At 44.9% G+C, this 24,336-nt stretch overlaps 1 protein-coding gene across 1 annotated transcript; it reads left to right on the top strand.

Moving 5' to 3' along the window:
- Nucleotides 1-1,896: 1,896 nt before the first annotated feature.
- On the top strand, nt 1,897-22,940 carry SCTR (secretin receptor). Its single transcript, XM_074144903.1, is given in 13 exon segments — nt 1,897-2,127; nt 6,094-6,220; nt 10,685-10,795; nt 14,746-14,849; nt 15,129-15,226; nt 16,197-16,329; nt 17,519-17,672; nt 17,764-17,824; nt 18,372-18,441; nt 21,182-21,273; nt 21,369-21,507; nt 21,696-21,737; nt 22,764-22,940. Coding segments are annotated over 13 exon segments (1,539 nt in total).
- Nucleotides 22,941-24,336: the final 1,396 nt, after the last annotated feature.

Here is a 24,336-nt window from a genome sequence, read left to right as displayed (position 1 = left end):
TATTAGCCTTTCCAGTCACACCATTTGTGTTTAAATCCAACGTCTTCTCTCTGAAACTCCCGGGCAACCATTGCCTACTTCAGAAAATTCCCCACATTCAGAAGTACCTTCAGGAGCAAAGCTCCCTCAATTCCACAAATGCCAGCAAGAGCGGTGGCTTTCAGGGGAAGCTGTTACAATATGAATGGAATAATAAAATATTCCTTGAGCCAAAGGAAAAGAGAGAATGACTTGGCACCCCACCGAGATGATGCAGCAATTACCAATGTGGTTTCTTCAGACTACTGTAATGACATTGTCTGGCTGCCTCTCAGACCCCCCTTTTAACAATTTGTTTAACCCTTTGACCAATTTCAACCAAACTCCGTGGGAAAGCAGAGCTCTTTAAGAAATGAAAGTTTCTACAAGCTTAGTGCCGACAGGGGCAAGGAAGGCTGAAATGTTTGCCCTTTGCAAGGGAAACGATGCTGTGTGAGCGTGGCAGCCGGGCAGCCAGCACAGGCAAGCCCGGCACTGGGCAGGGAGAGGTGTCGCGTGGGGTTAGAGCAAATGCTGCTGCTTGCCCGACTCCTGCTTTGGGGATGTGGGGAGACATGAGGGTGGCGTGTAGGGAAACAGAGCATTGCAATTCAATGGTTCTAAGCAGAACATGTAAGAGATGAGCTGGAGTCACAGTGGTCAGAGGAACCCAGATTCCTTCATTGTGCTGCTCAGCTGACGACTCGCTCAATGCAATAGTTGGATTTTCACAGGTAACGAGCCAGATGTTTTATGGCCAGTCATTGACTTTGCTGGTAGATCTGGAGCGCACCCTCAGAAGATTAGAGAGCAGACCTTAAGTTTTGGGCAGCAACTCATCACATTTGACCTGTCGGGGATCACGGGCAATGGTAAATTGGAAAAGATGGTAAAAGATGTTTCGAGAAACTTTGCCAAACTGAGGAGTGCAGTGCTTTGAGAAAGAGCACTAGTGCATGGTGCAAACTTTGGCTGTTTTTTGAGGCTGTATTCATTATTGTGCTACAAGTGAACTTGGCAAGCAAGGGTTTGGAGCGCCTACTCTGGCAGCTGGGAGCCCACACCCAGGTCAAGCACACAGCCCGTTTGCAATAGTTTTGCCTCAGAAACAAAACCTGGAAAAACGAAGAGCACCCTGCTTGCAGGGAAGGGGACTGCTGAGGAACTGCCCGTGGGGAGCCCAGGACAGCTGGAATCTACATCCCACCAACGACGTATGACACTGATCCAAACACAATGACATCTTGCAACCTATAGCACCGGGACGATATGCAGACTGGCTGTTTCTCTGGGTGTTGCATGAGAGGGTGAAGTCCAGGGAGCATTTAGAGTCCTCTTTGAAAGGGGTGGGAAGACAAGATCCCCCGTTTGCCCTCTCTCTGGTGCATACCCCAGGCTGAAGGTCATCTTCAGCTCCGGCAGCTGTGCTCGCCTGGGCTGGGTGGGAGGCGCGGGCAGCCGGCTCTCCTGCAGCAGGCTCCGCCAGCCTCCTGATTTCTGGCTCTGGGGGATGTGTGCTCGCTGCAGGAGGCATGTGCAGAGCTGTCGGGAGCAGAAGCAGTGCAGGCAGCCCGCATCACATTCCTCCAACCCTGTTTCTCAGCAGGACACTTTTTCCAGCGCTGTGTTTCCCCTTGATTGATTACCTTGGCCATTGTGGGGCTGACATCTTACACCTGCTTTGTCCTCCTCTCATGGGAGCATGAGGAATGACCATTCCCCAGTGACACCCATCGATAACAGTGAATAACAGCCAGGAAGGGAGGCAGACGATAGTAGGAACACGCTCAACAGAGGTGCTGTTATTCTTGGGACAGGAAGCTTCTGCAGAGGAGGAGGAGAGCTTGGAGGGTGGTCAGGGGAGTCCTGTCATTGCTGATGCTCTATTGGGCTCAGCAGCTGGAGAAAAACATTGGCTAAGGATGGTCAAAGCTGTGAAGGAAAAAAAGAAAGGAGGGAAAGGGTTGAAGTGAAAGGAGCGAGAGCCACACTGGAGAGCCTACAGCCAGCCAGCCTGGTGACCTCTAGTGTGCAAGGGGTGAAGGAAACAGACTGTGATTGACTATGTGGACCATCTGGGTGATCATCTTCTGGATTTCAGCCGTCCTGGTAGGTGCTCAGAGCTATCTATTCCCATTTGCATGGAATCACATGTTGTCTGAGTAAGTATACCTCTGTTCCATGAAGTCGTGGTGTCTTTGTTTAAAACGGTCTGTGTAGCAGCTGGGATTTTTTTTTAATTGTTTTTTTTTAATTGTTGCTTCTGCTGCTTCCTGCACTAATTGATGGTGGCCAGGTGGTTAGATGGTGGATGCCTCAGTTTCCCCACCTATATAAAGACAGCAGCATGCCTCACTTTCCCCATCTGTATAAAGACAGCCATGTTATTAACCTGCTTTGGTAAACAGAGCAGGTTCTGTGATGAAGGAGAAAAAACTTAATTCCATTTAGAGAAGCTTTGATGAGTTACACCAGCAAGCAATCCCCTAAGGGGCAATGCCCACCATTACCGAAGCCTCCTTTGATTCAGATTGAAGGAATGCATAGCAATGTCTGACCCGCAAAGTTTGGTTTCTTTCTTTTAGCTTTATCTCTTTACTGGGTATTTATGTGGCAGATTGTCACTGCTGAGCTCCAGGTGCTCAGACCGGATGGGAAGGAAAGCTGAACCTGGGCTGTGATCTCCAGGTGCTGCTCAGCTTGCTCAGCTTTTGAAAGCATACAAAACCAAGGCTGAAATATGTCCAGCTTGGGTGTGAGAAGCTGGGAAAGGATCAAGCTCTTGGCCAATGTAAAAAATCACTGTCTCACTGGAACTAACAGAAAAATCAATCTATTTGTCCCAGCAGGGGATTTGGTTCAAACTCTGAGAAAACCTGAGCTCTGCCTAGACATTTTAATTGCAGACTGAATGCAATCTGCAGACTTTTTTGCCTTTTGATCATCTTCCACAGTAAAAATAGCGACTGTGATGGCTTTATTGTAATTTTGGTTTCTTATTCTTAGGTACTACTTAAGGGACTCTGTAAAGAAATGCCATTGCTCAGGGTGCCACTGAGAGCACCTCCTTCGCTTGTTCTTTTTCTATTCCTTCAAAATACCTATTTTGATTTTGCCAGACATCTTTTGTTCTCCTTTAAGTCCTCTCAGTAAACTAAACCCACTTAATTTCAAATTAAACGGTTGTGAATTCTGTGGCTGCAAATCTTATCTATATTAAATAGCATTTAGGTCCATTCATTTCACAGGTTCAAAACTGTAGTTGGCTGTTGCTATTAATATCACAAACTGCAGGTTTCTGCCCGTTCTGGACATCTAGTTAGCACAGCTGTTTCTGATTGGAACGTTTTTGATATCTTACATGGTCTTTAAACAAAAGACATGTAATATGTCAAACAAAGTATGAGGATGTCTTGCCCCGTCATCAAAATCTGACAGCCTGGGAGCTGTTTCAGTGAACTGGTTAGGAAGGGACGAAGAAAACACATGGAGAGAAGCCCGTTTTTCTCCTCAATTTCAAGGCGCAGGGGCAGGCTGTTTGCTCCCGGTTGCGGACGGTAAACACGAGTGAGACTGAGCGCAGCCGACAGTGGAGTGGGGTTATCTGGCCGTGGGAATCCGGATCTCGTGTCCCTCAGCAAACAGCTGTGCCGGACCTGCCACAGCCTCGCTCGCTCCCAGCCTGACCCCTCGGATGCCAGCGTTGGCAAAGACCGACCGAGGGACAGCGTTTGTGGAAAGCAGGGTCTTTAAACCAGCACCCGGAGGCTCCCTGCTTTCTCTGGGTTTAATATCCTGTTACCTTCATGTCTGTTACCAGGCAGTGGTATCTATCTGATCACAAGAATAGGGTGGACATCACTTGTCAGGGTAAAACTAATTGTAAGGCATTAACTACACCACATTCCTGCTTGAGCAACGCATTTTATGTAAGAAAATAGCACTGTATCAGATCATCAGCGTGGTCTTCGCAGCTGAATGTGCTAAAAGCGTGTGGCCTCGTTCTAGCCATAAAGAAATAATGTAGTCTTTAAATCTCTTTCTGGAATAAAAGATTTCTTAAGGACCTACATTTCTTAAAAGGAAACGGTGCCCACAAGATGTATAGGCTTATTTAAGATGAACAATTTTCCTGTTTCTAAGATTATTACAACGTGATTGCTAGCATTTATTTTTATGTATGTTCAGTATCATCTTGAAAAACCTGCATGCAGACCAAACCAATCCTGTTGGCCACTTCAAATACTCAGCACTGGTGTTGTTTTTTAATGTATTTTCAAGGCAACTTCTGGACAGAGTTACTACGGCAGAAGCATGTTGTAGGTCTTAACTGTCAAATTTGTACTTGTGAACTCTGAAAATGTACTAAATTGCTCTACTATTGGTACTCAAATAGATAACAACAGAGAGTGGTAAATAATGAACATTTTAAGAATCTATCAATATTTAGAAATTGTCAAATTCAGGCTTCAATTACATTTCTTTAGACATGTTACTCCAGTCAGACATTCCTATGTTATTCAAAGACTAAATGGATTTTAAAAATCTATTTTTTTCAAATATTACGTAGATTAAAAGTGCACTTAAATCCTGGCATCAGAGGATTGTTTATTTTATCTGAATTCCTTGCATGTGTGGTTCCAGAAAATTCATTACAATATGCAAAACCAAATCATTTGTATTTTATTTATTTCATGACGCACGAAGACAAGGGAGAAAGACGCTGAAGTTAAACACAACAGACCAATTAGATGAGGCATGATACACTGCTGAAAAGACTGAACTTTGTTCAGAAATACAATATCCACAATACTTCCAGCCGAAGTGAGTGGGAGTATAGTCGCCGATGTCTGTTAGGCTAAAATTTAATTGTAGAAAAGTAATAGTTTTCATTACAAGGTTTTCAGTGATTATTGTCTCTCCTAAATCTAATCTGAAAATGATCAGCAATACTAGGAGTTTGATTAGATTGAGTAGTAATATGATGCTGCTGGGTTAACTTTTCCTATGGAAAGTACATAAAAAAAAAAATCTATCATCTGCTACTTCTCAAATAATACATCCTGATGACTTGCTTTTAATCTTTTAAGTATGTGTGTGTATATACATATGCACATATATATGTACATATAAATTCCATAGTGGGAATGTATAAAGATTTTTGGGGTTGTTCATGAGGAGAAAAATTATCTACATTGTTATAATGGGAACCTGCTTATATTCAGGTGGGGGTTTTTTTGTCAAAAATAATAGAAACTGGTAAAATAATAGAAATGGTAGAAGTACTTTTTTACTGCAAGACATAACAACTGGGACATTGTCCTACAAATAATTTGCAATAACATTTAATACATGCCATTTTAATGGTCAGTAGATGTTTTGTACATTCATTTTGGTCCAGCTAAACGTAACATAAACTGCACATTTAATTGTTACATCAGGATTGAATTAAGACTAACATTTCCATACTGCTTTGTCAGAAAGGAAGATGGGGCAAGATGGGAAGGTGAAGAAAATGACCTTAGGATAAATTACCATCTCGGTTCTTGCAAAAATCTGGGTGAGATTCTGTTTTCAGGTTTGCTCCTGCAGCTTCCTGATCAGTAGCAGTGAAACAGGCTTGGATGGTCTGCACCCAGTGGACATATTTGGATCACTTGTGCCCAGGAAAATGAGCTGCCAGGTCTATGGTTTAACACTGCCAGGGGCAAGTAATTAATTCTCTGTTGCTCTAGGAGAGTCCAGCAGTGCCCTGGATGTTTCTGCAGTCTTTTGGAAGAGCATCCTGCTCCTGTACTTAATTTAGCAGGATAACACATTAATTTTTCTCAATAACAGTAATGTCAGCAAAAAGGAGAAGGCAGAAAGTCTGTGCTTGCCTGCTGCTACTATAAAAAAGCAGACTTAATTAGGAAAATTGACTGTATTTTAAGGAAATTGACTATTTCAAGGAAATATTGCCCACAATCAGTTGATGGGGTTGCGTGGGGATTATGAGCATAAGAAGGGTAAATCCTGTTGAAAGGACGTAAGTTTTAAGAGGAAAAGTGATTCCACTGCTTTTAAAATTTGCAGGTCAGAGCTGTCCCACCTATCTGCGACCTCTTGAGTGTCCTGAAAAAGGAGGAAGAAAAATGTGCTGAGACTCTCTCCCTGGAGGCAAAGAACAGAACGCCCGAAAACGATCTACTCCTGAGCTCAGGTAAAGGCTGAATGAATGTGCAGGATAAAAACTGTTTTCAGATGATCTGGGTGGCCTCAAAATCAGATAACCCCGCATTCCTTCCCATAGGAGGCATGCGTCTTGTGTGCATCTCTCTTTTAGGAGCAGAAAAACAGGTAAGATCTGTTATAAGGCTCCGAGAGTTGGATTTTGACCTTACTGTGACAGCCAGAGTCGCAGGAGCCTTCTAACTCAGCTGCTCAACTGCAGTCCTCACAACTAGGGAGCGCATCAGCAACAAAATCTTGCAAATTGCAGAGGATTTGGAATTCTTCTCAACTTGGACAAGGATATTTTTATAAAGTCAGCCCAGCAAGTGCAAATTTACTTAACTATATTTGCCTTCAAAATCAATCAATACCAGCAGCCAACATTTAAATCACGTGGTTTGAAGGTTCTTGTTGCTTCCTCCTCGCTCTACCTTACTGTCATGTAACAGAGCTGTTGCATTTCAGAGAGGATTTATCATCATATAGAGGAGTTTTTTGGCCTGAGAACATCTAGTGGTACTGAGTCTTCATCATGTAGACAGCTTTCCTTTCACAGCTGAGCAAGTGTGTTCACGTGCCAGGGGTGTCAGAGAGATAACTGCAAGCAATTACAGAAGCTTGCCAATGAACTGAGGGTTCGCTCCCCCAGGCAGCAGTCGGGTCAGCGTCTCACAGACTACATTGGATGGAGGCAACAGGTGTGACTATTTTTTGTGTGTGACCGGCCATCACCACAAAGAATGGGTCTGTGTCATTCACAGCATCTCGCAGACTGAACTGTTTCTGGGTAACTTGTGGACTGTGACATGATGAGGTCCTCACCAGTGTGGAAAGTGAAGGAGCTCCTGTGAGATGTGCAGGGTAGAGGGTGTCCTGGCCAGAGATAAGTTACCATGTTGAGCAAGAGTTGAGGCTTTTTCTTAGTTTCAAAGCCTTCAACACTCTAGCAGAGAGTGATGGGGACACAGAACTGTTTCAGTATGACCTGGCACAAGGGCAGGACTCAGAGGGAAGATCCATTGCCTGGTTTCTTAGCATGCCAAGCATTTTTCTCTGTTTTATCCCTGTGAGCCTTGTAGACTGGTGGGTGTGAGCACAGCTTCAGGGCATTACACCCATGTAGCAGTGACAGGGTGCCTTATGGCAGGTTGCCAGAGACTCCAGAATGCAGATGGGTCTCATTGCATATAAGAAGTTTGATGATAGGAATAAATCAGTATTTTTTGTTTCCTTCCCTGGTGCCCTTCACCGAAGAGGAGGGTGGTTTGACAACCTACCTATTTGTCTGCTTTGACTTTGATCCTGTGACATGTTGAGCTCTGCATTTCCTCTGCACCAGAGCTCCAAAGATGCAAACAAGTTAAACTTCACAGGACCAGCACTAGCATTAGCAGGCAATACCGTTTTACAGATGGTCTCGTTTTATCTCAGGCAAATAATAGCTCCTCAGCAGAGACTTAATCTAGTTTTAAGTTGGGTCTAAATCTTTAAAATTCCCCTGTGGCCTTTTGTTACTGGAAATTTTTAAACAGGATAATTCTACCCTCTGTGCTATTCTCCCCAAATCTATAGATAGAGAAGGTAAAAGTATAGGATTATGTTAAATTTTTGAGAAAGTGTTTCCAACAGCTGTTAAAATTGCTCTTGTAACTCTGGCAACTCAGATCAAACAAGGCATACTGCCGTGGGCTCAGGGCTACTCACGTAGCAGAAAGCCTTAAGCTGGAAGTGGCCAGAGTGACTATGCCCCTCTCTGTCTCTGTAACTGTGCAAACACGCCTCCTGGCAGTGAAACCCCAGAAGAATAAACAGGAGTAAGATACATATCTTTCCCCAAGTATTGGTTTCTGAAGAGGGAGCCCAGAAATTTCCTTCTGCTAGTTTTTACTCGAGGAGGGTTTTTTACCTCGGTAAATTATGGAATAATGCTTTTATTCTGGAAAATATTTGCTTGTATTCTGCAGACACCTCCAGCCTTTGATTATCTGCATGTCTGAGGTCCATGTGGAGAAAATCCCATACAGGGAATTTAGTCTGGAGAAGAGAAAAACAAAGCTCTGGGTATCCAGTGCATGTTCCTGGTGGATCATGTAGGGAGAGAGTAAGGTGGCTTTCTAAGCTGTAGGTCGCCCTCCATACCCCATTGCTCCTGCATCTTCCCCAGAAGCTTTGCATGGTGTGGGCTGGCAGCATCAAGTGGAGTGGTACGAAGAGAGGCAAGGCAGGGGACAAGCTTCCACAGAGCTGTCTCTACTGTGACGCTCACATCCCTGTGGAAATGGTACAAACACACAGGATTAGTTGCCAGTGAATCAGGTACAAGGTACCGGCGCAGTGTTTCTTATCTCGCTGCAGTATAACGGACTCAGTATTTTACCTCTGTCCTTGTGATACCAGTAGCTTGTAGGAAGGAGAAGAGCTGTGCTCTGCCTCCACCCAGGAGGCTCTTTATGTAGGTAGGGGTGGGTGGCACTGGCTTTGCTCCCTGAGGGCTGGCAAGAAGCCCTCCTGCCTCCTGCAGGAGGAATGGCTCTGCCGGGTTTTGTTTTCTCCTCCAGGGAGAAGACCATCCCAACAGGTTTTTCTGTGCACTGAGTCTGATTTGGGGGCTTTATATCAGTGGTGTTGGTATGAAGGTTAGATAACCCAAATACTGTAACACAGCTAGGCATAAATATCACCCAAGGTGATGTTTAATTTGCATTTAAACTATTGCTTTGAAGTAAATGGTTACCAGGTCATATAAACATTGGCACAGGGGGGACACCAGAGCTGAGTGCCCTGTCTGTTGAAAATTCCAGGCATTTGGACTGTTGTGCAGGAGGAAATCAATACGTTTCTGGAAATGAAAATATCTTTGTCAGGCTACTGGAAGCTGGCCTTATGAAGCACAAAGCACTTGAGGAGAGCACTCAGCACTCCCCTTCGCTTTCAGTAAGCATGCAGGGCATTCAGCACACGCAGGGACCCACCAGGCATAGGGTGGTACTGGCATGCTCCAGTGGCCTCTTTCTTTCCCATCATATTACCAAACCCACAGAGGAGGATTTGCTAAAACCAATGACAATGAGAGGAGGCAAAAGAGAACCAGCCAGAATGATTTCAGCCTATGACTGGAGAAGAGCAAAATAAGAAAGACCAGATTTGCAGTTTCTCTGTGGCACAAGGGGCATCAACTGCAGATCTTTTCTATTAACGCTCTGCACTGCAGGCCAAAATTAATCCATGCCAGCTTCAAGCACCTAAGCAAGATGTCTAAGTTGAGATCACTGTCATGCTGTACTCCAGTGACCATAGGCTCCCTGATGCATCTCTACCAGCCCTGCCAGAAGGCAACACGGCCAAGCTGAGGGTGCAGCTGGAAAAGCCCACCTCAAACGCTGACTGTTGGAGGGAACCACGACTTAATACAAGCAGCTCCTGCACCTACCTGAGGGAAATGGGGTGAAGCTGGGACGTGTCGGTCAGTCCCTGCAGCTGACGGAGGCTTCAGGTGGCAGAAGGTGCAGGGAGGGCAATTGAGCCACGGGCTCATGCCTGCAGAGATCCCAGCAGGACTCCAGGTTCACTGACTGCTGAGATGGGTCCTTCTACACTCTCAGGGGCCTGGCCTTGGAAAGAACAGTACGGTCAGATTTTGCCAGAATATTGATGTGCATCCATGTTCTGCCCTGGCCTGTAAATGTGATGACCTTCTCTTTACAGTCCCACAGGAGTGACAGAGCTTGGCAGAGTTTTGCTCTCCTGCAGCAGAAAAGCCATTGAGACCCACAGCCAAGCCCAGCAAGTAGTCTATTAGCGTTATTCACTCCAGTGCAGCCTTGGCATAATGAAAGAGATGAACAAGAAGAGGAGTATTTATGGTGATACCAGGATGACACTGATACTGTTCCTCTCTGCCCTTCCCCCAGTATCTTTCTGAAGCTGTTTCAACTCCTAGTCAAGCTGTATCTTCTTCTGTTTACAAAAGGATTATGTAAGGAAAACATCAGGGTGAGTCAAAGTGGAAGCTTTAGGAAGGCTGAAAAGTGAGCTAAAAAATTCACATCTGGTTTCCTTCATCTTTTCAGGGCCATTCAATAGTTACCAGAAGACAGATGGGTAGCCAAGGGCCTGATGCAAAGTTTACAAGGGCCCAAGTTGCTCTTTGTTTGGCTAGTAAAGAATGGTGGAGTCAAGGACCAGAACGGGACAGGCCTGGAGCTTGCTGGGGCTGGTTTGAAGCAAGCAAGAGCTGTTCTGCCCTATCCAGGTCTCGACGGGTCTCAGCAGGACTTGTTCTGTCTCATCCAGCTTGCTTTTCAGAGTACTGAGCATCTTTGTTCCTGTAGCTGCCTTGGTCCTTGGGAGACATTGCATGGTGTTTCGTTGCTTGGAGATGTTTCATAGTGTTTCATTGTTGGGAGACATTTCATGGGAGATGCTGCACAATGTTTCCTTGTTACCCCCCCAGGGAGATGTTCTGGAATGTGGGATAACATGAGCTGCTGGCCTTCATCTGCAGTGGGACAGATTGTCAACGCTCACTGCCCTGAATTCTTCCAGATGCTGACTGGGAAAAAAGGTAACACTAAAAATATGGTTTTTCTTGCCCAGGTGTTTTTTATTTTTATTTTATTTTAAAATGTATTATTTACAAATATGTAAATAATAAGGTCTGAATCTGAAGTGAAATTGTGTCCCTGCTGCTTTTAAAGACGGATGGTCACTTAGCAGCTCTGTTTCTAGCACTAAGCTAAATGGGGGAAACCCTGGAAGTAAAGTAGCAAGATATTTTAAGTGTTTATTTTTGTTAGCCAGGTGGAGAAAATGCAGGAAATAAATGCTACCCTGAAAAGCAGGTTTTTTTAGCATGGTTTCTTAAGGGAAAATGTTTTCTCCACTCAGGCTCTGTGTTCATCTATTTCTGTTCGTCTTTCCCCTTCTCATAACTCTTAGAGCCAGTGGCTGATCTCAGCTGAGCTTGACAGGGACAAAACTTTACACAGTGTTACAGTTCATACAAGTTTTGGCAAAGCAGCCACCCAGGTGGGGGAAAAGATCTCTTTTTTTTTCCTCCATCAAGAGGAAATCTGCACTGGGGATTCATCCCTTGGCTGTGACAGGCTCCACAAAAGCGGCACAAATTCATGGGAACTCAGGTTTCATGGCTCGCCAAACAACTTACTCAAAAAGATGAGCTCAAGCAATGTTTGTTGTCCTTTCTCTGGGATTTGTAAGCTAGAAATGAAGGGAGAACTATTCCCACTATACTACAGTAATCGTGAGCCATTAAGTAGGAGTTTCTGCCTGCTTTCTGTTCAGTTCTGCTTTTCAGCGACGTCCACATTTCTCTTTAGCGAGTTAATGATTCAGATCGGAAGAAGGTTTTGCATTCTTCGGTTATAGGACACGGATTAATGAGGTCCAGTACTTACAAAAAAGCAGACAGATTCATTTTATGGAGGGAGGAATGGGAGACAAAGTATTACATTGTCTAATAAAGATTAGATAAGTCAGAGGAGAAGCACTTAGTGCTCTTTAAATAAAATCAGACATGAGCCATTCAGATTAAAATAAATACTGTACTACTTTCTGTACACACAAACAGTAGCTGCCAATTGAATCCTATAATCTGGTTTAAAGACAGAGAATAAACTACACAAAGACACAGATCGCTGAAGAAATCATCCGTCTGGCATGCGCTCACAAATCTTTAGCATAATGATACCGGCCCTCAGCTGTATTAAATGAACTCCCTGCTGGTACAGCCACTAGAGGGAACCTCTACCTGCCTCTGGCCTTCACACCAGTGAGGAAAACAGGAATTTGTACATCCAAAGGTCATAATTACATCTTAAATGCGCATTGCATTATCTTTGAGATAGTCTAACAGCTTTAAACTCTAGTTGCCCTCCTTATCAAGAAGCTGAGAGCTGAACCACTTCTGATAAGCAAAAATCAGAGTGACATTGCTCACAACAGAAACCCAAGACATGGTCTATTGGCATTTGCATCTTATTTCGGACTCTGCATCTGGCATTTTGGTTCAAAGTCAGCAGTAGTTTATTCTCATTCTCACAGCCACATTCTTCTCTGACTTTATACTGTGGTTGGCTTGTGACTCACGTGTTTAATTACTGCTACAGTCGTCCTGTTCGAAGCAATTTTGCAAAAGAAAAACAGAGATCTGTTTGCTTGAAAAAAAAGCAAAAGTTTTCTCTCCTCACCACTTACAAAGCAGATGGGCAGCCACAAATGCCAAAGGCCCATACATTAAGGGACGCAGATAGCTCTGAGCTCTGACCAGACCCTGGTCTCAGTGCTGTTGAGCTTTGTGCTGACATATAGACTTGCATTTGCAGCCCAGACTGTCTGGCCCCTTCCCACATAACAGACCAGAGAAACATAATAAACTGGAAACAAGTAACATAACTGAAGTTCACATCCAGACCTGCACATTACGTCTCAGGCATGAAACGGGCCAAGGTGTGACGACTGTGGGGACTCAGAGGCAGAGGAGAAGGCCACATAGGATAACCCCAGTTCCATGGCCATCCCTTTAGCCAGTGCTCCCCCTTGCCTAGGCAGCTCCAAGGCACCAGCAAACACTGAGCACTGATGGTTAGACAGACTGCAGACCCTGAGTCTGCTCCAAGCAGGGCATGCTGAGGTTTCCCTGGTGTGTGTGTCACCCATAAGCAAGTAGGATTGTTAAAATTGTGCTCACATCCACCAGTATAAGATGCCCTGCATAATCTCCCATGCTTTACCTGTAATGCACTTGCATGCACACACCAACGCAGAACTTCACCTCTTCTTGTCTGATGTACTTTGACTTCCTCAGGTGAAAACCAGTTACAGGCACACTTACATGTACAACACTCTGCTCTACATACGTGTATCTTAATAATTGCAGCTGAAGCAGAGAATATGCCACCATACCACTCCCTTGCTGAGTGCCAAGGCAGGTTGGGGAGAGCTGTTTGGGAAAGCTGTTTCTCTCCTGTTGTGGCTGCACTGGGTAGAAAACAGCGTATAAGCAACTCTGGCCCTTCCAGTGATGCTAAGCTGGAACAAGATGTTCGTAAAAGCATCAGAATAATAGTCTGATACTGACACACCCAGAGCTCTTCCCACATGGAGATCTCAGCATGTTGCTGTGCCTTGCAGTTTCACAGAGGTGAGTTCAAATCAAGTGCAGACATGCTGTCAGGTCACCAGAATTAGCCAGAGGTAGCAGGAGCCCTGACTCTGTACTGACAGTCCCAGCAGAACTCCAGACAGCATAAACCAGCACCAAACACTGCTTCATATGCATCTCCCTCTGTTCCCTCAGCACTGCCAGCATGTTTTGCAGGGACTGGATGCCATAGAGTCCCCATGGCTAAATGTGTGGGCAAAAGTAGACTTTTATGGTCCCTCCTGGCCAGGCTTCTACTAAGAAAGGCTGCTGATTTCAGGCCCTCTCTAAGTCCTTGCTAGTATTGCCGTTACTGCAGCAAAGCCAGGATTTTACTCCATCTTTCTAAAGTGTGGCTCCTACCTAAGAGATGAATGTGATTAGGCCAGTGGGCAGTGGTTTTACTTCTTTGTAAAGTTTCTCTTCTCTTCAGCACATAACCTACATGCCTGCTAGGGTCATTTTCTTCCAGTGAGATTGTAAGGTGTGTAGGGCAGGACTTCCCACTTCCACTTTAGTGCCAAACAGGAATATGGATGTGTTCAAACCCGTCCTATTCAACCACGTGCAACTGGCTGAGGATCCATTTCACTCAGCTTTAGGAGTGTAAAAGTCAGACATCCCAGCACAAGTGGGTCAAACAAACTGCCCGCTGAGTATGTCTGTCTGAAAATGAGATGAATTCTGCAAATGCCTCTTTTTCTCCACTGTCTAGAAAGACAGCCATGGGGGACACAGTTGGACTCAAGCACTTAGCTTTCAGAAGTCTAACTAAAGTTAGGGGAATCCTATCCTAGTCTTTAATTTTCAAGTAAGCAAGGAAATCAACAGTGTAAGATAATGCCCAGGCCTGGCTGTGAGGAAAAGCCTTTTAGTTTTCATTTATATCTCATCAAAAATCTATGACCATCTAAAGTTTTTGTCTTCTCTTCAGACCATGCCAAACCACAGTAAGGCGGTGTGAGCATTCAGGAAAGTATCAGATTTGCGTGGAGTATGAATCTGTGATTGAACAAGTCATGTGTTTGCTGATCTTGGAATGCTGGCCAAGAAACACCAGATGTACCGAACAGTATTATTTATATTGCAATTAATAAAAACACATCCATCACAGTCATCCCTGAGTTGGCAAACAATATTATGACCCACACAAGTACACTGGGCAAGTATCAACATAATCAGCTCAGCTGCATTTCACCTCCAGCTATGCAGAGTGCACTGCCTGAAGGAAAATACTCTCTTTGCTCTTGGAGCAACCCTACACGTTGGTGACTGACCCCCAAGGGGAACAAAGATACAATTGGAAATGATCACACCTGATTCTGTCTTTTTTTGTTGTTGTTACCACACAGGTTTTGTCTACCGAAACTGTACGAGTGAGGGTTGGTCAGACCCGTATCCAAGACCTGATATCGCTTGTGGCTACAATGTCAATGACACGACAAACGAGGCGAGAGTGAGTCTGAGCTCCTGTGACCACAGATCTGCTGGTCTGGGGCCCTGGGGGAGGACCATGTTAAGGAGAGACTGAATTACTTAACTCTGGTGGGGTTATTCTTATAGGTGTTTTTCAGCATAAATGCTTCCTCCAAATGATCAGAATGGATTGCTCCGGGTAAAACTTCAGTAGCTGATTTTACAAGGAAATTTATTTGTTAAGTAGGAGGAGACTCTTGGTGTGGGCTGATTTCTACCAGACAGTCAAAGATAAAGATGTGAATGCGTTTCCCTGCAGCGTTCGTATTTCATGACTCTGAAGACCATGTACACCATTGGATACTGCACCTCCCTCGTGACGCTGGTGATAGCGTTAGTGGTCCTGGTCTCTTTCAGGTGAGAAGCATCTCTGGTTTCTGTTTGGCCAGGACTTCTGGTCATCTCAGCTGACACAGATCCTTCTGTTGGCTTTCAGGGCAAGTTAAAAATTGAAGTATTTCTGAAAACCTTCACAGAAATCAGTGAGAAAAATGATCTCTGAGTCTTGTCTCCCAGAAAATGTGATGGCTGCTCCTCATATTGTGCTCTCCTGTCCTTTCCAAAATGTAGCTGGATGTATTTTGTAGACTGGTGCTTGCACCACCTCCCTGCTGAGGTCTTCTCATGACTTCAGTGTCCTTTGGACAGTGTCTTTCCCTCTGCTCTTCTTTTCCCTACTTGAGACTGTGGGTAAAACTTTGCTCTAAGTGCTGCTGCACTGACTGCTGGGAAGGTGTTTCAGGTTTACAGCAGTGATCTGACAGTCGGCTTATCTTCACGCATCCTTATAGCCTGGAATTTGTACTTTGCTGCTGATTCAGTGAAATGAATTTCCCTTACAGTATTAGGGAGTCACCTCCAGGCAGAAGGAACCTCAACTACTTTTCAAACTTGTCTTCAGGCTGCACAGCCTCTGGATCCAGATTATATGGAGATTTAATACAGAAAACACTGCAGGCACAAGTGCACTGTGCAGGCAAATCAAATAAATCCACCCAGGTGTGGATAAACACCTTAGCTTCATGTTACTCCAGAAAGGAGGGAGGGACGCTAGACCAAGCATATTGGCATAAAGTCTCAATTCTTCTGGCAACGTTCAGCTTGTTTTAGTACCTGAGTGGAGCAGATGTGACTTCAGTTTTTTAAGGTCTTCCCTAGGATATCCCTCTTGGGAAATGAATTTGTCTTCCTTTCACAGACAGAAAAACAGTGTTCTTAATTTGTCAGTTTAGCATTAACAAGGATTGAAACCTGCTGTTTACAGCCACAAGCTAACTGCGGTGGCCAGGAATGTAACTTCACAGGATATCCCTCTCTTTTGTAACAGAAGACTTCGCTGTACGAGGAACTACATCCACATGCATCTCTTCACATCATTCATTTTGCGAGCCTTGTCCAACTTCATCAAGGATGCTGTTTTGTTTTCCTCTGAAGACATCAATTACTGCGGGGCATACACGGTAACCCTCTGCCTTCCAGCTTGCTCCATGCCTCGGTTTCTCAGCAGGATCCTAGCAGTAGTTAGTGTGCAGGGAAGGAAATCTCTGTCCCAGCTTTCTATTCAGCATGTTATAGAGGTTATAAGAAAAGAGAGGTATGCCCTGTCCCTTCTCTGTCACTTGATCCCACATGTTGGTTGTTCCTGTCTGAGATTTTCCTGTTTTGGAGTATTCTTTGTGGGTGAGGGAGGCATGAGGATGCAAAAGCTGCTCAGGCTGCGGCATACACACAGAAACACAGGCGCAGCTCCTCCTAGCTATAGATGCCCTTAAAAGTATTGGAGCAGAGGGCATCCAGGTCAGTCCGAAAAAGGTACCTGCATTTGCATCTTGAGTGTGTTGACTAGATGGCCACGGAAGACACCAGGAGTTCAGCACGTTTACCCAGAAATGCCTAAACATGGGTGTCTCAAGCTGTGAACACAGGATACACCACCAGGGTGGAGATCACATAGATTTTAGGTCCTGGTAGATGGGGCTGGCAGGAAAAGTATGAGAACACATTAAATATTGCTGACATGCTGCAGTGTGAGACCTGCAGTAAGATATGGATTTGCACCCAGAGAGCCTGGAAAAGGAACCTCCCAAATTTTGAATTTTTTTCCTTTTTCTTTTTATTGCCAGCAAAATATCTTGAAAACTGGGGGGGGAAAGGGAGGTAAGAGGGACTGGAGGTGAGCACTGGAGATAAAAGATGAGAATTAGAGAAGGAAACAAAACAAGGTACTTTGTTTTTTTTTGTTGTAGCCCTCCAGATTTGCTGGATTCTTGCTGTTGAAGAAAAACAGTTTCAGCAAATTTTAACTTGTCCTTATTGACCCTTTTTCTTAGGATAAAAAGACTGACAAATACATTCACGTCCTTCTCTAAGGTGATATTAGTGTTCCTGATACTAGTAAGGTAGTAATAGGGAAACTCCTCTGACAGTAACCCAAACCCAGTGTCCATGACACATTCACGCATTAGTTGATTAATGGATTTACAAGTGCCAGCCATGCTTTATTGTGATGTGAACACCTGTCTCAAGGCCACCCATTTAGTCCCGTAATTGCTATAAAATCTCTATTTGCCAAGATTTATTAACAGCTTGTGCTCTCTTAGAAAATAGATACAAACCCAGGCAGAAGCTAATTATTCTCTCTTTCCTCAGGCTGGGTGTAAGCTCACCATGGTCTTCTTTCAGTATTGCATCATGTCTAACTACAGCTGGCTCCTCGTGGAGGGACTGTACCTCCACACTCTCCTGGTTATTTCTTTCTTCTCGGAAAGGAAGTTTCTCTGGAGGTTCATCACCCTCGGATGGGGTACTGGTTATCCTTTCAGTAAGAATAACTGTGGATTTGTTTTGCCTTTGGGGTGGACTTGCAGAGCCGTAACTAGCTTTTCCAATCACAGGTGCCCCAACTGTGTTTGTGGCTGCATGGGCGACTGCTAGGCAACTCCATGAAAATATTGGGTAAGTTGCATGGAAGGGGGGGCATGTGGCACGCCAGGGGAAAGCATGCAGCCCCCATGGAGGCTGCTCCACTGGGTCCTGCTTGTTCCTAATGTCTGGAAGCCGAGCAAAGCAATCACCACCCCGCTGTGGTGCAAGCCTGGATCCTAGCATGGGCGGGAGTAGAGGTCCAGCTGAGCAACCTGAGAAAGAGCCTCAAATGTTGTTCAAGCATTTTCAGGGGTAGGAGGTAGTCTCCAAGTATGAATTCAGCCCATGCTGTTTTCAGTATCTCTATTTGACTTTCTGATCAGTGAAACTTTGTTCCTTTCTCTTCTCCCTTTCAAACTTTTGAACAGTGGTTCCACTGTAAGGGCAGGATGTACTTTTGTCCTGTGCAGGTGGACAGTTTTCTGTCAGAAATGTTGTACAGCTAAGTGAGAACAGGAAATTAATTTCATAGAAGAAGGGAATAGGGGCCTATCTGAAGCGCAAAACAGACTAAACCTCTTTGAAAAAGGCACCAGTGTTTTCATAACTGACTGCACCTTCTCTTCTATTTTTACAGGTGTTGGGACATTAACACTGATGCCAATACCTGGTGGATCATTAGAGGCCCTGTAGTTTTGTCTATTTTTGTAAGTCTTTTCTGGGACAAGCAGATTCAAACTGTATTTTCAAATATTGTGAAGTCAAGAGATCATCTACTCAACATGCTTTAGAAGTGTGTTAATGAACTGATCTTAGACATGTGCCTGAACTGGTGTGACACATGAATTACTGCTTAAGCAACTTCTGCTCAGCAGGATTTAGTCAGTAACAAATGCCCTGAAGCTAAGTTCACAAGGAAAGCTAGAGTGTCCTCCCAAGAAGCAAGAGCCTCAAGAAGATCAGGTTTCCACATCCTGTTGATTTCATATGAACTTGGCTGGCTTGTGGAAGCTTGTTTTGGACTGTTTCAAGGAGGGCTCTGGAGGAGAAACCAAGTGGCTGTACATCAGTACAATTGCCTTTGTGTCTCCCGGTCAATCCCCCTCTCAGCAAAGCCAAAACCAACTTGCCTTACATGACCATTAGCCTTTGTTTTCAGCAATGAAAGCAGCTCAAAGGCTGCATGCACCATATGTTAGTGGATTGCAATTATACTATGATGGCATTGCTCACTGAAATAAGGCATAGGCACTGAAGCTCAGAGTGAACCTGCCCAGTACAAGGCAATAGTGATGTCAAGAACAATTTGGTACATATAATACTCAGCAGCTATGGTGTGAGCATTTGCTGGTGCTCACCCTCAGAGCCTTAGGTACCAAGGGGCTGGAGCTGCTTTGTGGACATAATTGTTCTGCCCAACAGAGATGCTCTGGGGCAAACCACTCTGCAACGATCTATCTGAAGCCCTAGTCCAGAAACATGCAAATTGCTAGTTACTCTCCAGTAACCCACTGACACTCCAAATGAGAACCCAAGAGTTGGTTGAGGTTTTTGTGTTGCCAGTAGGAGCCATTATGTTTGCAAAACACAAACTGCAACACTGGCATGTTCTCTTGGAAACCCAAGCAGCAGAGGTGGTGGGTTAAAGTTCTTCTCCTATTTACCACTGCACAATCCTTCACTCCCACAAGACAAGCGGAAGACCACACAAATTATTCAGGATCAACTTAACGAGGCCACAGCATTTATTTTTCTTAATGAAACAACCCTTATGCGCCAGGAGCCACTCAGCAATATTTAAATGCCAACAAGGCCCAGGCATTCTGGAAGGCAAAAAGCACAATCTAAATTTATCTTTTGACAGCCACCACCCGCTATCTCCTTCCAAGTTTCCTCAAAATCCTGATCACATCGAGCTTCGCCTCTTAAGGCTGGAGCCGCCTACATGGCTCTGCCTCTTTAACCTAAAAGAGGCTTTTCGCAAGCCCATAGCCACAGACAAACAAACAACCAGTCCCTTCAGAATTTAGATCTAATCTCTTTATTCCTCACAGCGCACAGTCCTTAGCAGTTCAAAGGGCAGAAAATCAACACCGATAAACTCCTTTGTGCTCCTAGGCTAACACTCACTGCTGTGCTGCCCGTGGGCAATCCCTACCAGCAGGAATCTCCTCTGTCCCCCCTTCCCCAGTAGTTTTCATCAGCAAAAAGTCCTACTCAGCCTACACTGCTCGTGCCTGGCCTAGTGGGTTAAAAATCCCAGAATCCCCAGCTTGAACCTCCTTTTTCCCTACCAACATCCCCCAGATTTTCAGTCTTTCCTTCACGTTCCCCACCCCTAGCTCCTCCAAGCTCTGTTACTTTCCTCACCCCTTGCCAGCTCCCCAAACTTCCAGCCCTCTCCAGTCACCCTCAGTGGCCCAGACCACGCAGCCACAATTCTTCCCTCTTCAACCAATAGTTTAGGGAACCTGGGGACATCCTGGGTCTGTCCCATCTACAGCAGATGGCTTCTCTTAGGGAAACACACTACCTCAGAGCCCTGCTCCAGCACCCACAGTCACGTACAAGCCACCATGAAGAGAATACACCTCTGTGATGGCGTTTCCAGGTGTAGGGGAGGGTTAAGGGCCTGCCACGGTGCAGGGTGTTGCAGAAGGGCTGTGGGTGTGTGTTGGGGAGCTGTGTGGGTGCAGGAGGAGAGCAGAGCCATGTCGGGAGTCCCGACGTGAAGGGCAAATAACACCCAAGGTCGCTACACGCTGGCCATAGGAGAGAGGCATGCTCAGGCTCTGCCTCCCCTGTGACTCCTGCTCTTTGCCTGGGGGTCAAATGAGCAGAAACAGCTATTGCTTCACCTTCGCTCAAACTGAGCAGATCAGCATTTTTATCTGATATCCACCCTTGGAGACGGGGGGGAAAATGCAAAAGGAAGAACTTCAGTGTTGATTCTCTCCTATTCCCACTTTTAACTACTTTGCCTCTATCACCCCAAACCACGCTGTGTCTTTCGGCAGGGAACAAACAGCATTTGCAGTCCCAGTTAACAAGCAGTAGCTCCAGTGCTGCCCATTTGCGGGCATCCAAACTGTCTGAACTCCACAGCCAGAAGGGATCCTACCGATGTGCCTGATCTCCCTGCCCTTTGGTGATTTGCCAGGATAATAAGCCCTGATTGTCCCCATAACCAAAGCTGCGCCAAACCGGCAGGGAAAGCAGCCAGCACCCAAGCCCAGGGTGGCCAGGCAGGCTGGTGAGGCAGGGACAGGGTCTGGGACGGGGACAGGGACATGGGCAGGCCAGCCCCAGCCCCTCTATTCTGCCTGCTCAGCCCAAACTGGCTCTGCTGATACCTAGCAGTGACATAAGCGGTGACAGGGCACTGGGGCATTGGGTTTTTTGCCTTTTTTTTTATTTATTTCATGTCCTTCCTTTTGTTTTTTTCAGGTTAATTTCATTCTTTTTGTCAACATTTTAAGAATCTTGATGAGGAAGCTCAGGTCGCCTGAAGGACGAGGCAGTGATTTCAATCAATACAAGTATGTCCCTTAAGTCACAACTTTATGCCATGTGAGCCCACCTGAGCCCCTCTTCCTCCTTCTATGCTGGCTTCTCCCTCTGTTTTCATTCTCAGGAGACTTGCAAAGTCAACACTCCTCCTCATCCCTCTCTTTGGGGTCCACTACATCATCTTCGCTTTTTTCCCTGAAGACGCAAGCAGTGGCACAATGGAAATCCAGCTGTTTTTTGAATTGGCTCTTGGATCATTCCAGGTAATATTTGACAAGCTATTACTTCTTTAAAATAAAAATTAAAAAACAAAGAGAGGCATAACATATATCTCTGCAACAGAGTCCCAATGGCAAAGCCAAACTGTCTGATTTCCCTTGAGATGCCTCATCCCCATTCAAAGCTGAAACTGCAGTTCTAATTCTGTGACCATGGTTCTTTTATCTTTTAGGGCTTTGTCGTGGCTGTACTTTATTGTTTTCTTAACGGTGAGGTGAGTTTTGTGTATATAACATTTTCTTTTATTGCTCAAGCGTGCCTCATTAATCAGTAGGATATGTTCTCCAATGAATTATACATTTTATCTGAGGGTTTTCTTCCCAGCTACCTAACATCACTTGTGAAATACCTCCTAGACCTGGCAAGCCTAAGTAATTGCGTGCCAGATGCAAACTTCACCTCTCAACTATTGCAGACCTTTCATAAATCAGATAGAATTACTACTGTCTGGGAACAGAGGGTGGGAGTACCATCCCGCACACGGTCACACTGAGAATCAACTGGTTCTGACGTGTAGTGCTACTATCTGTCATCCCACGGCTGTTTTCTTTGCTTGATCCTTGGGAGAGAATTTATCAAAAGCTGTATCCAGTCCAAGTTTATTTGGACTCATAAGGTAAAGCTTTTGGAAGAGGGACCGTTTCCTGTGTAGCCATACGATAACTCCCAGGCTCCTGGGCTAGAACTTGCTCCCTGAAATGTTGCTGCTGGTAGAGGTGGGGGAAACATTATCCAAACCTGGGAGATCCTGAGGTTATTGGAAGGAAGAAAAAAACACCAAACATATTAGGGTGCCTAAGGTTGGAAGAAAAAGTCATTTTAAAAGGGAAGGGGAGTTTGAAATACTTTCATCCTTTAACAAGGTTCAGAAAAAGTTGTTTTGAAAAGAAAATCTGCACTTTTTTACCTTAGTGTGCCAAAATGTCCAGTTTTTATAACTAGAATAAAAATCTTGGAAAAATGTAAATCAAACACTAAGGCCTGCTAAATTCTGTGAACAGTTTCATCTGGAAGTAAACAGAAAAACAAATTAACAGAAAATCGTGTGGCTGCAACAACAATATCACTAGAAGTGACAAGAAACAGGCCCTACCCTAACCCCTTAAACTGGGGGTTAAATAAATAAATCCAAACCTTGGCAAAAGTAACCCACTCTCCTTTTCCTGTTATACTGCTCTCTGCAGTGCAGGGCTCCAAGATAAACTAGCTGAACTAAGTATTTTGTGACCTTTCTACCTAGGTTCAGCTGGAAGTTCAGAGAAAATGGAGGCAGTGGCATTTAAGCAAACACTTGCGTCAGCATCTCAGCACCTCAGCAAGTAACGGAGGAAGTGGCTTAACTCAAGAGATGCAGATGGTGAGGTTGAGCCCACCAGAGCACAGGAGAGCAACCCTCCAAAGATCAAGCGTGCTTTAACACCATACGCCTGGAGGATACCTCCATGCTCAGATACACATGGTTAAGTCCCATGGACCGTGCTGGGAGTCTTGTGTATGTATCCAAAAGTGGGATTTGGCTGCCGATCAATAGTTCTTGAAGCACATCTGTTCATTTATATCCTGTGCAGCACCAGAGTTATTTTGCAAGGCAAAATGGGCCAAAACATTATGCTCTTCCTTGGGTTTCTGGCCACAGTCATTTGTGTTTCTTTCCACACCAATATTTTTCAGCTGCTATTTCTACCTTAAATGTGACCTTTCATTTTCCCGTGTGGTTCTCCAACACGTTCCAGGCTAAGCCAGGCTGGTGAGTTTTAGATGTTGTCTATTTCTTCTGCTGTTGAAGCTGGGTGGACATTCAATTTTGTATGATGAAGGTTACATGCCATCCTTTAACACAGCCCATAGGTTTGAAATGCAAAATTAATTCATCGCTAAAATTTACCAAGATTCAAAGTCTTTCTGTGGTGGTGATGGATGATGGACACTAAGAACATAAAGTACAGCTGAGCTCCTGTTTCCTCTCTGTCTGCATATCTGCTGCTCAGGCATGCTCCAGCGGCAGGTTCAGTTTTCTTCCTTTGCCTCTTCTGACAGTGGAGACCTCGGAAATAACAGTGGTCCAATTCGGAGCTTCGTATCTTTTTGAAATAGTAAAAAAGCTATTGTAGCATATTCCAAGGGTGGCCAAGAAAACTTTAGTAAGATGGCTCTTTCCTATCATGTCTGTACCTCTGAGACTTGTCCAGTTAGTCTTTGAAGGGAAGCAGTGAAAGCCCTTGAGGCATTTAAAACTCAATTGAACTGGACAGTACAAAGTGTCTTGTGAAAAACAACAGTGTAGTGGCTGGCAAAAATCTCTTTAGAGTCTATGATCCCTCAGCGTGCTGAAATCTGCAAGACTGCGCACTGTAATACACTGTCACAAGGTATCTGAGCTTCTATTACAGTTTTATGTTCTTAAGGATAACTGTTAAGCAAGTTTCCCTGGTTTGAGGGGGAAAGGGACAAAACATTTCATCGAACAAATGCAGTCAAGCCTCCTACATGATGTCGTATCTGCGTTTCCACAGCTGGGGCAATTCTTGCCTGGTTTTCTTCAAGGGCAAAGATGTCTGAGCAGAAAGCAAGTGGCATTTTATCACACTTCTCCCTCCTCCCAATCACTTACAAGACATTGGCAAAACATGCATGGTATGTCAAATGCTGACCCGGCGGCATTCCCCAACCTCTCTGCCAAAGCTGCTCTAAGGAACTTTTATTCACGCCAAACCATCATGGTAGACTTCTGCCACTTTAGCAGAAGGCAAACATGCAGAGAAATGCAAAGGATGCTTTCAAAGTTAAATTACCTGAAGCAGGTTTTTGAGTTG

This window comes from Numenius arquata, chromosome 3 (genome assembly GCF_964106895.1).
Source record: "Numenius arquata chromosome 3, bNumArq3.hap1.1, whole genome shotgun sequence".
In the NCBI taxonomy this organism is placed as follows: Eukaryota; Metazoa; Chordata; class Aves; order Charadriiformes; family Scolopacidae; genus Numenius; species Numenius arquata.
The sequence above is the reverse complement of the archived record's forward strand: the minus strand, read 5'-3'. Positions and strand labels throughout refer to the sequence as shown.